General features: G+C 48.7%; 4 protein-coding genes across 4 annotated transcripts; 1 reads left to right on the forward strand and 3 right to left on the reverse strand.

The window, feature by feature from the left end:
- Nucleotides 1-1,683: 1,683 nt before the first annotated feature.
- Nucleotides 1,684-2,892, reverse strand: LTR64_000748 (uncharacterized protein; the record flags this gene model as incomplete). Its single annotated transcript, XM_064895131.1, has 1 exon — nucleotides 1,684-2,892. One exon carries the CDS (start codon nucleotides 2,890-2,892, stop codon nucleotides 1,684-1,686), a length of 1,209 nt encoding a protein of 402 aa, XP_064757818.1.
- A 2,469-nt stretch (nucleotides 2,893-5,361) lies between these two features.
- Nucleotides 5,362-5,890, forward strand: LTR64_000749 (uncharacterized protein; the record flags this gene model as incomplete). Its single annotated transcript, XM_064895132.1, has 2 exons — nucleotides 5,362-5,466; nucleotides 5,525-5,890. 2 exons carry the CDS (start codon nucleotides 5,362-5,364, stop codon nucleotides 5,888-5,890), a joined length of 471 nt encoding a protein of 156 aa, XP_064757819.1.
- Nucleotides 5,891-6,308: 418 nt separating this feature from the next.
- Nucleotides 6,309-8,064, reverse strand: LTR64_000750 (uncharacterized protein; the record flags this gene model as incomplete). The annotated part of the gene is made up of 4 exons (XM_064895133.1): nucleotides 6,309-6,718; nucleotides 6,976-7,004; nucleotides 7,060-7,666; nucleotides 7,719-8,064. 4 exons carry the CDS (start codon nucleotides 8,062-8,064, stop codon nucleotides 6,309-6,311), a joined length of 1,392 nt encoding a protein of 463 aa, XP_064757820.1.
- Nucleotides 8,065-11,079: 3,015 nt separating this feature from the next.
- On the reverse strand, nucleotides 11,080-12,697 carry RAM1 (CAAX farnesyltransferase (FTase) subunit beta; the record flags this gene model as incomplete). The annotated part of the gene is made up of 3 exons (XM_064895134.1): nucleotides 11,080-11,380; nucleotides 11,427-12,185; nucleotides 12,246-12,697. The coding sequence occupies 3 exons, from the start codon at nucleotides 12,695-12,697 to the stop codon at nucleotides 11,080-11,082; spliced, it is 1,512 nt and encodes a 503-aa protein (XP_064757821.1).
- Between the last annotated feature and the right edge of the window lie 1,711 nt (nucleotides 12,698-14,408).

Genomic DNA, 14,408 nt, shown 5'->3' on the forward strand with positions numbered 1-14,408 from the left:
GTTTCTACTCTTATCGCCAACCTATACCTTTTCTTCTTCTTTGTGGTAGTAGTCTCTATCAACGTGTCTTCCAAGCTCTGCCTCCAACTTGATCCCTCAGAGATCACTGGACAATCGATTGTACAGAACGAGCGATCTGCAGTGAGAATGGTCTCGTGTTTGCCGAGAAGCTTCTCTGGTACTGCTAGTTCAGCTTTGACGAACTTTTCTGGGAGCGCAGCTGATGCTACTATGCACGTCTTGGGAGGAAGTGGCTGAGTTCGAGATAGTGCTTTTTCATGCATGCGATTCTTGGTATTCAAATTGCTGTCACTGTGGGGAAGTAAGCACGATCTCAGGTGCAGAAGCGGTATAAGAAAGACATCTTCAGCGTGGTCAACAAGGAGAACTACGATAGTCAGGAGCAATCAAATGCTATTGCCGCACCTGGAAGTCGTGTAGATTCGTGATAACTAAAAGCCGTTGCACCAGTAAGTGCAGCCGACCATACAGGTGAATTCGTGCACACATTGACAAATGCGACACTTCGCGTGGCTCTACTCCTGATCTGGACGGAGCCAACGGTAATAATCTCAGTAGCGATAACGCCGACGTCTTTAGGTCAATACTAAGAATCACCGTCGGATTCTAGAAACGCCACTTTCGACCAAGGTAGCCGAACCGGGTTAGGAGTAAGAACGAACGTCTCGTGCCTGACACATACCGAATGTGTGTATGTTCTCGACCAATCGATATGAGAGATCACATTGAAAGATTCGTCTGTATCTGACAGGCAGAGAGAAGGAAGACGTACAGTGCTACAACTCAAACATGAAATTCAGCCGTCCACAATGGTTGCTTGGTCTGAATAGAGTTTAATATGCGAATTTCGGATGACTGCGCTACAGCTCGAAGCATCCGTGTGTTCGGCATTCAAGCTGAAGGTATATTTCACGTTTCTAGGCTCGAGAACCGTGATTGGTCAGCATGCTATTACTCTATAGCTGCAGTGCGAATTCAAAGTGCGTCTGCGACCACTGTTCTCCCCCTATTACCATGCTGGATACTGGATATCATGCGACAATGAGAGGGCGGGACGACTATTCTCCTTAATGAGTACTTTTAGTCCTCCCGTGATTGCACTTCTAGATTCCCATTAAGCATCGGCTGAACGTTTTTCTTCCTATCTGTCAAGCTGTAGCGATCCAGTCATTCCACGAAGAGCCTCTCGTCAACAAGACCTCACCATAGGGGCAGTACACAGTCACCTTGAAGGTTTGTCGCATTCGAGACCACCTACTCTCGAACTCGACGAAATCATGAAGACAAGTATCGGGGACTGTGACTCGAGTCCTGTTATCGCTATTGCTAATGGCCGTAGGACTGCAGCGTTGCTAGTATACGTCAACCTGGAGCGGTAGAGCTGGCATGTATCTGTCATGAACGTAAATAAGAGACAAGGAGGTTGGCAAGAAGACGAGTGATGTCTTGCAAAACGATTTCATCGAGTCTCTAGCACAATCCTTAACGTGAGATGGCGATTGAGAAATTCCTTCTTGACTGGCTGCTCCATCTGTTGTGCTTGCCGTTATGATGCGTGCCATCGACAAGCTCTATTCTGTTCTTACAATTGACCTAGCCTCAGCAGAAGATCGCTATAGATCTTCCCACGCGCTCAGTCCCACATGAATGCTAAACCATCATTCACGAGCACATCTCTTTCAGAAAAGTCTCAATCCCTTCACGCAGGCTCTCGGGATTAGGCTTTTGTGCGCAAACATCAGGCTCGACCCCAAGCTTATCTCTCAGGTAGTCTCTGGTGGTAGGACCGATAGCAACCAACAACCATCTCGGCGACTCGGAGCCCGTCTTGCCTTGTTTCCACTCTCTCCGCTTCGCTCTTTCTGCGGGCCTGTCATTGCTGTCGAGATAACCAATCCTTCGCAACATGACATCGCTGCCTTGAGGACTGAACACCACTACAGCTCTGATATCGTCGCTTTGATCTTGGTCGAGGCGCTCGATACTATTCTTGAGGTCGGAATCGAAACTTGGCATGATCTCGGTCCTGTACACCTCGACTTCATCAACTACAATCTTGTCAGCCCCTTCGGCATGCTCCTGCAGTGTCTTCGGGATGATGTCTCTCCTTTGCTCGCCAACAAGAAATAGTAGTGGTTTCTTCGTCAATCGCGGATCATTACCGTCTAACCTCTTGCGCCCATAATTTTCGCTACTCATCCCCAGTAATGGTATGAAAGGCAACCTCGGCGCCTCGAAATAGTTGAACCAGTGCTCACGATGAAACTGGTTGTAATGTCCTAATATGTATGAGGCAAGATTTGCTCCGTTTCCTGTATGAGCACCATGGATTGAAGTGTTAAGGTGAGCATATATTGTTTTAGCATTTGCTTCTGTCGCTGCATGATCGTAGCGTTCAGTCAGCGACTGCAAAGCACGTTCCGTTGCAGGACCAACGACGTACAGTGGGAACGGAGTTAGTGATTCAAGACTAGCAAAAGGATCATGTGCTGAAGCGTCTTTCGCTGCTCCGTGGCTTGTTGATCCTCGATTCTGAAAAGCACTATCGTCTGCCTCAACATCGTCCACAACCTCAGTCCATGCCTCCACAGCGCGCTGTGATGTAAATACCATTCCCCCATATTTCTGCTTCAGTTCTCCTGTCTGAAGCAGATTCTTAAGGTGGCCTAAGGTGGATGTGTGTCGCGCATGTTCCAAAACAGGAACGAAATGAGGTTCGAAAGTTAGAGACTGCTCAGACGAGGCCGTGTCGCTGCTATCAGCCGTACTTCCTTTTCTTTGAAAACACTCTTCATATGTATCCTCTGGCTGTGATTTAGTTTTGAGCAGAAGCACAGGCACGTAATTTCTGGTCTTGGTTGTGGCTGCCATGACAACAGTATATCGCAATACTGAACAGCCTGTTTTTACTCGAGCTAGCGGCTCTTGCTTCAAATTACGCAGATCAGGGATGAGGTGTCGACAACCAACGTCCATACCCTTCGAGCACTACGACGGGAGCTTGAATCAACGATGAACACGTTCTGAGGCAGCTAAGATACATCATTTGGAGAACAAGGCACCAATATTAAGCTCTTAAGTTCTGCAAGCCATGCTGGTCGTGGCAACAACGGCTTGTCGCAAACAGAAGGTGCGAAGCAGAGTATTGTGGCCTCAAAGGAACAGCTGTCGTTTCCTGATTCAAGACAAAGTAAAGAACAAAGTATGTCTCTTCGAAAGGAAAAGATGCACGTCGCAGGAAGGTGTAAACGGATGACAACGCTTGCATGTAGGCTCCTCGAATGTGGGTCAACGGTTTTGAGGAGGAGTGCGAGGATGCGGATAAAGACTCCGCCTATCCTGGTTCGTTGGTCAATCTCCTTTACCGACAGTAAAAGCAAAGTTTATTTAAGACATATGGAAACTCCTCGTACGCTTGTGGAGGCCGGCTAGAGTCTATTGTGCATACTGCGACTGGGCTCCCTTGTTGATGCTCATGCTGATCGTGTCCAGCTAGGCCGAGATTGGTAGAAGCGAGCTTAGCTGGAAGCTGATCGACGATCAAGGTGAGGGACAGCTGAGGAAAGAACGCGCCGGGAAACAATTGATGGAAGTGTTGGGACTCTATACAGACATATACCATGAGAGAGCACACATCTGACCATGTTGTCTGGCAGAAATCAAGCGGTCTGGTTACACAGCAGTTCGCATTGTTGAATCCTTTCTATACCTATGGCTTGTTTCCACGTGCTGCAACGATGCAGATCCACAACGCTCTCGAACGTTGATGTCAGCACAAAGCCCACTTCGCGAGGTACGAGGAGGCGGAGATGGGCACTATCAACGAAGTGAGCCTCATCTCATTCCTTGCAGTCTCTTGTGGCTGTAGGTAGTGTCGTGGCAGACTCAGGTGAGTTGCAGTGATAGGTTTTGGTGCCTGACTTAGGCAACAAATCGCGAGGCTTCCATGCACGGTACTGATTGTAGGTTTCACAACGTTGATTATAGACACCCATTGAGGAATGAGCCCTTCTGATCAAGTATGGAGGCCTACATATCTGGTGGACGGGAAGGTGACTGTTCTGCCAGTGTGCGTCCGTCAACCGAGGTTGTCACTGTTCCTCAACTGGTTGTTGTGTTGCATCAACATGCCAGATCAGTAGAGCTTTGTCGCTATGCAGCTGATCTGCCCAACACGAGGCGACACCACGAAGCTCGTTGTCAGAACGTCAATGGTACTCCTGTAGGAGAAGGAAAGGATCGCTTCGCTCGTGCCTTCGATGAATATTCGAGGAGCTCGAGAAGACGCAATTTTGGTATGTTTGCTACGTGCCCTGGTCGTTTTTGACCCGCCTGCAAAGGACAAACATCCGAGCTCCACTCAAAAAACCAGGCGAGCAACGGTCTTCGGAAACGTTTGCTGACATGGCACCTTTATTTCTATCCGCTTGCTCGTCTTAAGGTTGCAGAGAACTGTAAATTGGAGGAAGAGCAAGGATGCACAGCAGCTTGTCATATTGCTAGTCTGTCATACCTAGCATTAGAGTTTCAAAACTGTTCGGATGTTAATTTTTCTTTGTATGATTGGCCCTCTACCGACGACTGGTCTGCAACCTCTGCAGCAAGCTCTTTCTGTACACGCCATTTTCCACTTCCCACCGTCGCCACTTTCTAAAGCTCTCGGGGCACTCTCGTTCCTCCTCGGTTCTAGTGAAGGTGGAACGTGTGTCCCCCCTAAAGGGCTCCTTTAAGCCGGACGCATAGCGCTCTGATGCTTGTAAACCTTCTGCCTCACGCATCAAATTCAGAGAGCACTCTGAGCAAGCTCTTGCTGTAAATCATTGATTTTTCTGCCTGCAAGCAAGGTGGAGTTGCAGCCGAGATGCGTGCCGTTCCAGCTTGGTCTGGTCTGACACAACGGAGCCTCCGCCACGAGGTATGTCGTTGATTTCAAGGCTACCCATGACAACTGCTGTTGCAGCCAAAAAGTCGTTATCCGTGGCACCTTTGAGCAGAATTTTTTTCCTGCTTCCAATGCTTTTCTATCAAAAGCTTTGCGCAGCGACCCAAGGGAATGGAAAGGCACAATTAGCTATCCGTACAATGCTTCGGCCTAACGACGATTGTGTTGCAACAAATCACCTCGAGGAAACATTACCGTATGTGGACCGATTGCTGTTTGCTTTCAATCCGAGCAATGCGCCCGTATATCGAATTTGGTCAACATATTAGAGCATCGCTTTCTTCTTCTCTGAGGTCTGTATCACTGACATACATGTTCTAGTAAGCTATTATCTTGAAGTTCACAGATTCTTCAGCGGTTTCTATGTCAAAAGGTTTCACGATAATTTTTGATCGACCATGTCTGCAGGCGTCGGACCACGCGTGCCCAAGGACGACTTCATGCGCGCTTTGGGTCTTGATTCGAGTGATGCTCGTCACGAGGGCATCTATAGGGCTATGAGGGTGAGCTCGAATTTGGGCAGAAGATAAAGTAGAACAGCACAGTCTAACATGTTTGTAGGACGAAGCAATTGCAACCTACAACCTACTGAATGCTGATCGGTCAAATCTGGTGGAAGAAAAGCAGAATGACCTAACCATCCGACCGCCATATTTCTGGCATCATATCAGTCGGGAGCGTCAGCAGTGGGCTATCATCAAGACTTGGCAGAATGCTGCTCCTGGCACAGTACAACGACAAATGTTTGATCGTGGTGCGACGCAGGGCGAGCACTCTCCTAATTGGGTAACGCTATGGTTATTGTACAGCGTGTTCCGATCCAGAGACATCAGAAACAATCGAAATCGTCGGAATGGTGACACTAGTAGTAGTGGCAGTGGAGGCAGTAATAGCAGTGGTGAGTCGAGAGTCAGGTCGCTTGTATAAGTGTTTTACTGACAGAACCAGGAGCTTCGGAGAAGACCACATCGAGGATGTACGATCAAGTTCGAAATGTGCACCGTCCACGGTAACCATGTCGATCGATGGAGGTTTGTGTGGCCTTGATACTTGCGACAAAGCCGCATGGTCGAGGTTGATTGGGAAAATCTTTTCAACAATTCTGAAGCTTTGTATTAGCGACTCGAAAACGGTTATATATCGGCGTCTTGCATAGCGTTAGCATTTGAGTCTGGCGTTCAATGTAATATAGAAACGTTGTAATTGCGGCGAAGATGAGGCCTTGATGGGAACACGCATGTGTGTCGATAAGGACACGTACATACATGCAACGGCATGTCTTGGAAGTGATGGTAATTTGTTTGAATAAGATCCAGACGGCTGCGAATCGGTAGAGAGCATCCATTTAATCGTCATCTTCCTCTTCCTCATCTTTGTCTTTCTTTTTACCCGATCTCTTCTGGTTCGCTCTCCTCTCGTCTCTTAGAGCTTTCGTCACTCTCGGATCTTTCTCATCAGCCATCTCGTCCCATTGCACGTCGTACTCTGATGCTACAGCCTTAACCTCTTTCCTGATAGCATTGGCTTCTTCTATAAGAGCTTCCCACTTTTGTAGATTAAATCCACGTTGTTCGTAGAGTTTGCTTTGACGTCTGCTGACCGTGAGATTCATTGCTGATCTATAGCTCACTTCGCGATTGTGATATAGAAACCACATGTATCCGCCGATTAGAGTCGATAAGCCGACGAGGTATGTAACAGGTTCCATGACATCCCAACCAAGGTCGGTCTCGAACGTGAGACGGTACACGACATCTGTAAATTAAATTAGCCACAGAAGATCTTTACCAGCCCTAAAATCCTGCGCCTAAGCCAGCAAACATTCAAGTCCCTAATGCGACCTTGTGATTTGCGACCCAAAGGGTGTTGTACAGCACAATGGACTGTCATCAGGAAACACAACGGAGTCTGGGTTTACTTACACTATGACACGTTAGCTCAAGGACATTCATAATATGGTCCACAGGCTCAATTGTTTCGTTGAGTCGGCAGATGCTGTGGAAAAGACTCACCCAATATCCTACCAGGATCCCACAGCCTCCTATAGCACTAATAACTTAGCAAAACGTATCTAGGACAGACGACGTTGAACTTACACCCGTTGCCCTGTCTTATGTGCAGCAGCATCACACTCGTGTTTCAAAGTCGCCATGTCCGCGATGGTGGTCGCCATTCGACGTAAACGCTGGCGCAGATAGAAAGTTCTGTCGTTGAAGGAGGGCACTGCAACCTTGATTGTCTCTGGATTTCCCTCGATCTCAACCTCAAACTCCTTGGCCCTAGCAGCGTCACGTATGAAATCGCCTATCTCTGTAGACGAGGACCATCTGATGAATTCACCTTCGGAGTCAGTCTCAGATTCTCTGCCTGCGCCGCTGTATGACTGAACAGCTCCTTCGCCGATCTCAGTATCTTCGGGGTCGTTCGGTCCTTTGCCCTCCTCAACAACGGGCCTCGAGGGTGGGGTCTCATCATCTTTCGATTCCACAGCCCTGAAAGATACCTCAGGTGGACGATCGACGCCCTTCGCCCCTGGAACGGTAGGAAGCTCAGACTGGATAAGACGTGATAAGTAAGATAGAGGCTGGCTAGGGTGTACTAGCAGGGCTAACGGAGCCACGTCCTTGCGATCGGTATTGATGTCCACTGTGCTGAGCGGTAGTACTAACTTAAGCAGGCGTGAAGGTGTAGTCAGAAGTTTGCCTGCACCGTATCAGCTGAATTTCAGCCGAGCCTCTGCAACATCGTCACTCACCTTTGGTCATGGCACCTGCTGAGCGTTGCCGCCTGACAGGAGGTTCTTGAGAGCCCTCGCGATGCCATGGCGCTCTCCTTTGCTTGTCTTGCTCTTCCGCTATATTTCGATCATATTCAGATAGCTGCTGGTCGATGCCCTTCTGGTTCAAGTCCTGCGCTGTCTGCTGGTGGCTTGCGAAACGTCGTTGACAGGGAACATAGGTCGCTGTAGCAGCTTTGCGCTCGGTCGTGAGATTGAGGAGGCCGCAACGACGGTGAATGGGCTGTGAGAAGCGCGAAGAAGCTGGTGAGACGCGCTGAGCTGTAAGGGTCAGGAGCACCCGGCTTGTACTAGAGCCATTCATGCCTCGCAAGTCCAGCGTCGGGGACTGTGGTATGACAGTGAGACATGAAGCTCTGGCTTATCATGCTCAATAATACAAGAGTAGAGTACAGACAAAACAAGGAAGCTATGAGTGACCCACGGTGCCACAGGCTGGCATTCGGTACTGATAGTGTTTACCGCAGGACTGCCCTACGTCACCTCGATCTTCGTCCTTGATCTAATTAATTACGGGCTTGGTTCGGCTATGATGTGTCTCGAGCTTCAAGATCGATGTTGCTGCCACTGAGACAACTCTCGATGCCTCTGCGAGAGAGACCGCAATGGAGGAATGGTAAGTATGTAAACGATGGAATATTGTTTCTATCTGAAACGACTGTCCATACTAAGGAACTCGGGTCGTTGCTAGGTCGTTGATCGTTGTGACTCTATGGTAAATTTTGAGACTTCTTCGTGGTCATATCGTGGTTATCGTTAGTCGTTAATGCCTCCAATGCTCCTAAAATTCTCCCCAAGATCAATGCGCTGCTATCGCTTGCTATGCTCCGAACAGATAGTATGATGAGAGTAGCAGTTGCCTGCTGGACTTTAGGAGACGCCCACAGAAACAATAATTTGAAGGACAGGAGACCGGCTGTTACCCCGGATCATGCCAAGATTTTCGCAGAATCCATATCGTCCGTCTATCCACTTGCGATTGCTCTTCTTAAGAGCGGGAGAAGCCTGCCTGACCATTACACCTCTGTCATTGTCGTCGTGTTAGTCCATCGCGGGTCGAGCGATTCAGACGTGGTGCAGTGTATCGAGTGGATGTGGCTGTACGAAGGTAGAGGCTGGGTCCTGAATGATCATCGAGATCTGGACTGCTACCTCCGCTGCGGCTACCTGAGCTCATACTTTCTGTTCTTACGCGGTAGTCTGCCGCTGTAGAGACTGCCTGGTTCCTCCGGTTAGCCCTACCGGCTCCGACAGGTACTGCTCGGCCTTGGACAACGTTGTCGTGGGCAAAGCCTGCCGGATACATCCCATCGTTTACCGAGAAGCTTCGACAGATGTTGTATGCTATTGCGGCTGCACCTTCCTTGGCTGTGACCTCGGAAGGATAGCACGTGGAAGTTTGATATTCTCGGTTGTTGACACGAACGACACAGGTGCATCCATTTCTTGTCTGTACAACTTCGTAGTGTGGTTCGGGCCATTGCCGTCTTTTGCAAAGACCTGTGTAGTACCAAATTAGCTCGTCGCTGACATGGCAATCCAAACTATAGCAGGCCAGCTCAAGACGGTGTGGTTGGTGTGTCAGGCTTCTGAAGCAACGGATCGGCTTCGAAACACTTACTGTCCAGGTATACCATATGATACATCTCCACGATAGATACCCAAAGGATGAGGCTTGTATCCGACAACACTGAGTGCACACAATCGACCTTGGCTCGGTTGTCAACCTCGTATCCACCACTCTGCAAATCCTTGTTCGAACTTCTGCAAATGTGACTGACAGCGATCGACCACTAATTGAACAAGACAAATGTACTGTAGAGACAAGAGAGGTAATGTTTAGTTGAAGGCTTACGTCCCACATATGGTAGAAGTACCATGATGAACTTTCACATATTGTCCCAAACACCGGTCAGTGTCGCTCATTTCTCTTTCATGCAGTGACAACGAAGCATCAGTGCGTTGTGGGGCAGTAACGAAATTCCACTGTGGCCAAAACTACAGCCTATAGCGATGTTGCGGGTTTGGTGGTAGAGACCAAAAGGGACTCGCAGAGCAACATGCCGCTCCTTGAGATGTGGTTCTGCGTTGATGTGTTGGCAGTGTCTCGAACCAGCAGTTTGGGGATTGACATTTTCGCTGCGATCCTGGCGTCCGTATAACGATCAGTTTTTAGCGCTCATCGAATCATGTCTCCGCCATGTTTCAAGGATGGTGAAATAAGCAGAGCTGCAAGTGCATGGAGATCAGCTTGAATTTAGCTGTTTAGGGCAGACTATCTTGCTTCGCGCCCAGTACCACTGACATGAGCGTTGTTGAGTGTCGTAATTACAACCCCGTAGCAGCAGGGCGTTGCAAAGGAATGGCGCAATGCAATCGTGACTCGGTGGAGGAGCACGGTAAAGAGCAAGAACCACTGGTTTGTGTGCACGCGCGACGTGCATCACTTGGCGCTTGCAGCTAAAGTCTCTTTTGCATGCAGAGGAAAAGCCAGAGGAATCGTCTTCTAGAACCGTGGAGTTCCCTGTTCGCTCCGACAATGGCCGGATAGTAGTATGCTTACAGTACATGCTGTTACATGCACGTCACTCCAGCTGTGCTGTAGTCGAGCGTTGAGCGGTAGACGCCAGTAATTGGACAAGTTCTTGCATACAAGGGTGTTGCAGTTACCGCCTTCACCTCTAGATAGGGTTGAATGACGATGATGCAATCTCGTTTGAGGATGCTCAGTCCCGAGCAGAGGCGATGAGCATTTCGCTTATGTGACCAGAAAGGTCAACATATTCCTGTCAGTACCGAACGAGGATCAGCCTCCCGAGTAATTCCTGCAAGGACTTGGGTACTCGAGTAGCTTCGACGGTCTGCTGGCTCAAGAGATTTGTTCATGCACAAATGTGCTGGCAGCAAAAGACCAAAACTTTAATATATGCACAAGAAATGTTACGAGTAAGATTGGCCACTAAACTCAGAATGCAAGTTCCAGGCATCAATCAACCTGCTCGGCTTGGCTGCGGATGTCACTTGTATGTAGCACCATCAATAGCGTTAGCTCCTCCCAATCTGATGTACCCCAGGTTTGCAACAGTAACACCCTGGCCCTCTATCATGTCAGACTACAGAAAACAAGTTCTCGGATCCTACAATCAAGACATTTGTCCTATCAGGACATTATCAGACGCAATATTGCAGGCTTTTGTTTCTGTGGCTCAGTGGTCTATTTGATGAATACTGGTTGGGTAGGAACGACCATCACTGATTTTGAAGTACGAGAAAACTTTCAGGTTCTCTACGTCAAACAGCCTGAGGTACGAGCTCTTTTCTATTTGCTCTCGGCAGAGATGTGAGCTACCTCAAAATCAAGCGCATGAGTTCGTGACCATTGCTCTAGATCATGGACTGCAGTGTGAGGAGTAACATAAACAGGATGAAATGCGGCGACCTCCTGTGAGGTGCTATCTGCCTCTGACACGTCTTCTGAAGTCGGCCGTAGAAGGTCGTTGCGTCGAGCAGCATATTCGAGCAGACCTGAGTCTGGACTCTGCCGTAAATAGTATACATGGCTATGTTTCGTCATGCTAAGTCCGCAAAGGTTATAACAGGTATGATATGCATCTGGACGTCTGCAAGAGTTAGCACATGGCCGTTCCTGAAAACGTTGAAACTTACTTGGAAGGTTTATCTCTTAGTCCACCCGAAGGTCCTTGGCAGCACCCCAGGATGTATCTGACCAATCCTTCCCCACTGAAAATTCTAGCTTTCGTCGAGGGGTCGACGCTCTCGCCTTCGTGATCTGGCCCTGTTAACACAGCTTCGACTAGAGGCCAGCATCCTCCAATCCAATGACTGTAGCAGCCATCAACAACTTTGTTGGTTCGACCAGCGAACCCCCCTTCTGGTGCATATTGACGTGCAGACAGCCATTGCAGCAAGGACTCTACATTCAGATATCTTTTGATCGTTTCGTGAGGTGGACCAAGAATGCTGAGACAGGCCAGGGCACAGAAGGTGTAGGCACCGTGCGCCTCGTTGCTGGGACTTGCAGCTATACCTCCTTCGTAGGTCTGACAGCTCGAGAGATACTCTCCAAGGCCATCTCGGAAGTCAGTCATACCACTTGCTCTTGCCGCGGAGTCGCTCGGAAGATGCCATGGAAGGTCTAAGAGGGTGATGGCAACGAGAGCACAGTAAGCGCCCCTGACGTCTTCTTCGCCGTCTTCACAAACACAGAATCCTCCATTCGATTGCTTGAGCCGGCCGAGCCAATGCCAAAGGGCGACGCGATCTATCACGTTGTAAACGTCTTGCCCTCCGACCATGGAAACCGCAAGTATTACAGCGTATGTGCCAGCAAGGTGAGAAAGATGACCTTGCCCTCCGCCAAATCCACCTGATTTGTTCTGTAGCGGTTCGAACGTCTTGATTATGCTGATTCTCAGTCAGACACTACACAAATTGACGGAAGTTGTTGCCTTACTTCAAACATACCTAGACTGTAATGGCTTGACATCTTCGCCTAATACGTAGAGGCTTAGTAAACTCCAATACATCAGCCATGGTCTGCTTGCATCCATGGCAACGAATTGAGCTGGTAGTGCTTGCAAGCCATCACGGATGAACTTGATGTGATCGGCGCGGTTTAGGTTGTGCTGACCATGTTCATCAAAGTCGAAAGGATTCGACGACGGGTTGTTGATCGCGTTTAGTAAAGGTAGACACTCTGCAATCGTTTGAGCTTGCAGTTGAGACGTCGAAGAAGATAGTGTATCACGAATTGCTGGCCACCGAACAAGATGGGGAGGTATGGTCATGAAAGGCTCGAATTCATCTGCAGAATCCATTGTTTCTTCACGAACATGCTCTTCCTTCGTGTTGATTGTGATCTTTTCGGGAGTTGCCTGTACTTGTACGAATCGCACCTTGCGCTTACGTGAGATCATAGATGTGTCGCAACATCATGAATATTGATTCGTATTGTTGTATGGAATTTATGCAAGTAGTAACAAGCAACCACCCCATTCTCCCATTAATGCCGATAATCCGATCTCACAATTTGGAGTACACTCAAATTTATTCGGTGCAAACTCACAAATGGTGTACAGCTTGACAACGAACTGAATTAGTACAATCTACGCTGACGCGGGCTTACTGTCTACAAGCCTTGAGCTTCATCTCGAGCAAACAAGCGCACTACTTTCAGTACGGCTGATGCACAAGGTGTACAATTACCAACCCTCTTTGCTACTCGAGTAGGCCTCGAGCAATTCGATGATAGTCCTTCACGAACGCCAAAATGCGACGACGCAGTTCAAGACTGAGGAGACATATTGTTATCAGTCAGAGGTAACGCTGAGTGCGAACCTTGATCGCCGCTGCAGCAAGTACGCTCTGTAGTTTTCCTTGTGCTATAGACTTTTATCGTGGCTGGTTGAGCAATCTGAGCCTCTTACCAATGGGACCTTTCTCTTCGGTCCTCGTTGAAGCCAAATAATGCCGTGTGGGTTTAGTATCTGAATCCAGTGGTGGTGCTATGCTGGCTCGGACGTTCCAGGAAGTACTATTACCACGAGTTCATCGAGTCTGCTCTGTGCAATTCAACGGGAACTGCCTGCAACATATGTTCCCTGTGACAGCGTTGATCTACACCATGCCCAGATCTGTGAAGGTGTAAGGGATAATGGGACCCCGGACCGATCGAGTTGACACCACAAGTTGCGGTAGCTCACCGCTGCTTTCTTGTCTCGTGTGGATCCATATGATTACCTTGCTCTTATTGACTCTTTCGACTTACATAAACACTCCAAGACCCAAGATCTGGTTGCAATGATGCATGAAAATAATTTTGCAAGACCGTGTTCAGAGATCAAGGGTTCACCTTGCCTGACTTGTCAACAAAACGGCTCACATGTCTGTTTTTTGTAGAGCAGTCAGACGGAAGAGCACTGGGGGCTGGAAGCCTAAGCGCGATTACCTGCATAGAATTGCGACATGATCCAATGAGCACACTCGACTTTACAGCGATAGAGTCTAAGCTAGGGCTCAACCTGCCACTCTTGGCTATGCAGTGATCTAGAGGGCAAGTTTGTCGAGCACGAACTTCGAGATCCAGGCCAGCTGCAATGCCACCTATTTCTGTGAGGGTTCAATAACGAACAGTCTGCCATACAGTGCTCGCAATCTATAGCAACTAAGCCTGTGACCTCAGCAGTGATGGCAGAGAAGCAGCTCGATACCTATGCATCGATGGGAATAAGCTACAACAGCGTGCAAAGTCCTATGAGTCTGCAAGCCTGCGTGAGCAAAAGACCGCATTGTGCCACATCATGCAAACCAATGCAAGTCATCGCACCACCTGAAACCTTGCAAGCCATGGCACGTTGACAAAAACCACTGCTGTTGACATCTTGACATCTTGACAGTCGAAACCCGGATTGATTACTCCGTCCTCGAGTGCCGATTGTACATGCAATTGAGACCGTGGTTCGAGAACGAGATCTGCAGTAGGCGCCATCGAGCTCAACATGAATCTGTCTCGACTCTATGCCAAATTTGTAGCTGCATTAGAGCAGCAGTAGTTTGTGGTGGACTGTCCATTCTGGCCTTTATGCTGTCCCACAATCTTGCAAGCTCGTGTATTTTTTTCCTGGTGAG

This window comes from Lithohypha guttulata (assembly GCF_036872675.1).
Source record: "Lithohypha guttulata strain CCFEE 5908 chromosome Unknown scaffold_1, whole genome shotgun sequence".
Lineage (NCBI taxonomy): Eukaryota > Fungi > Ascomycota > Eurotiomycetes > Chaetothyriales > Trichomeriaceae > Lithohypha > Lithohypha guttulata.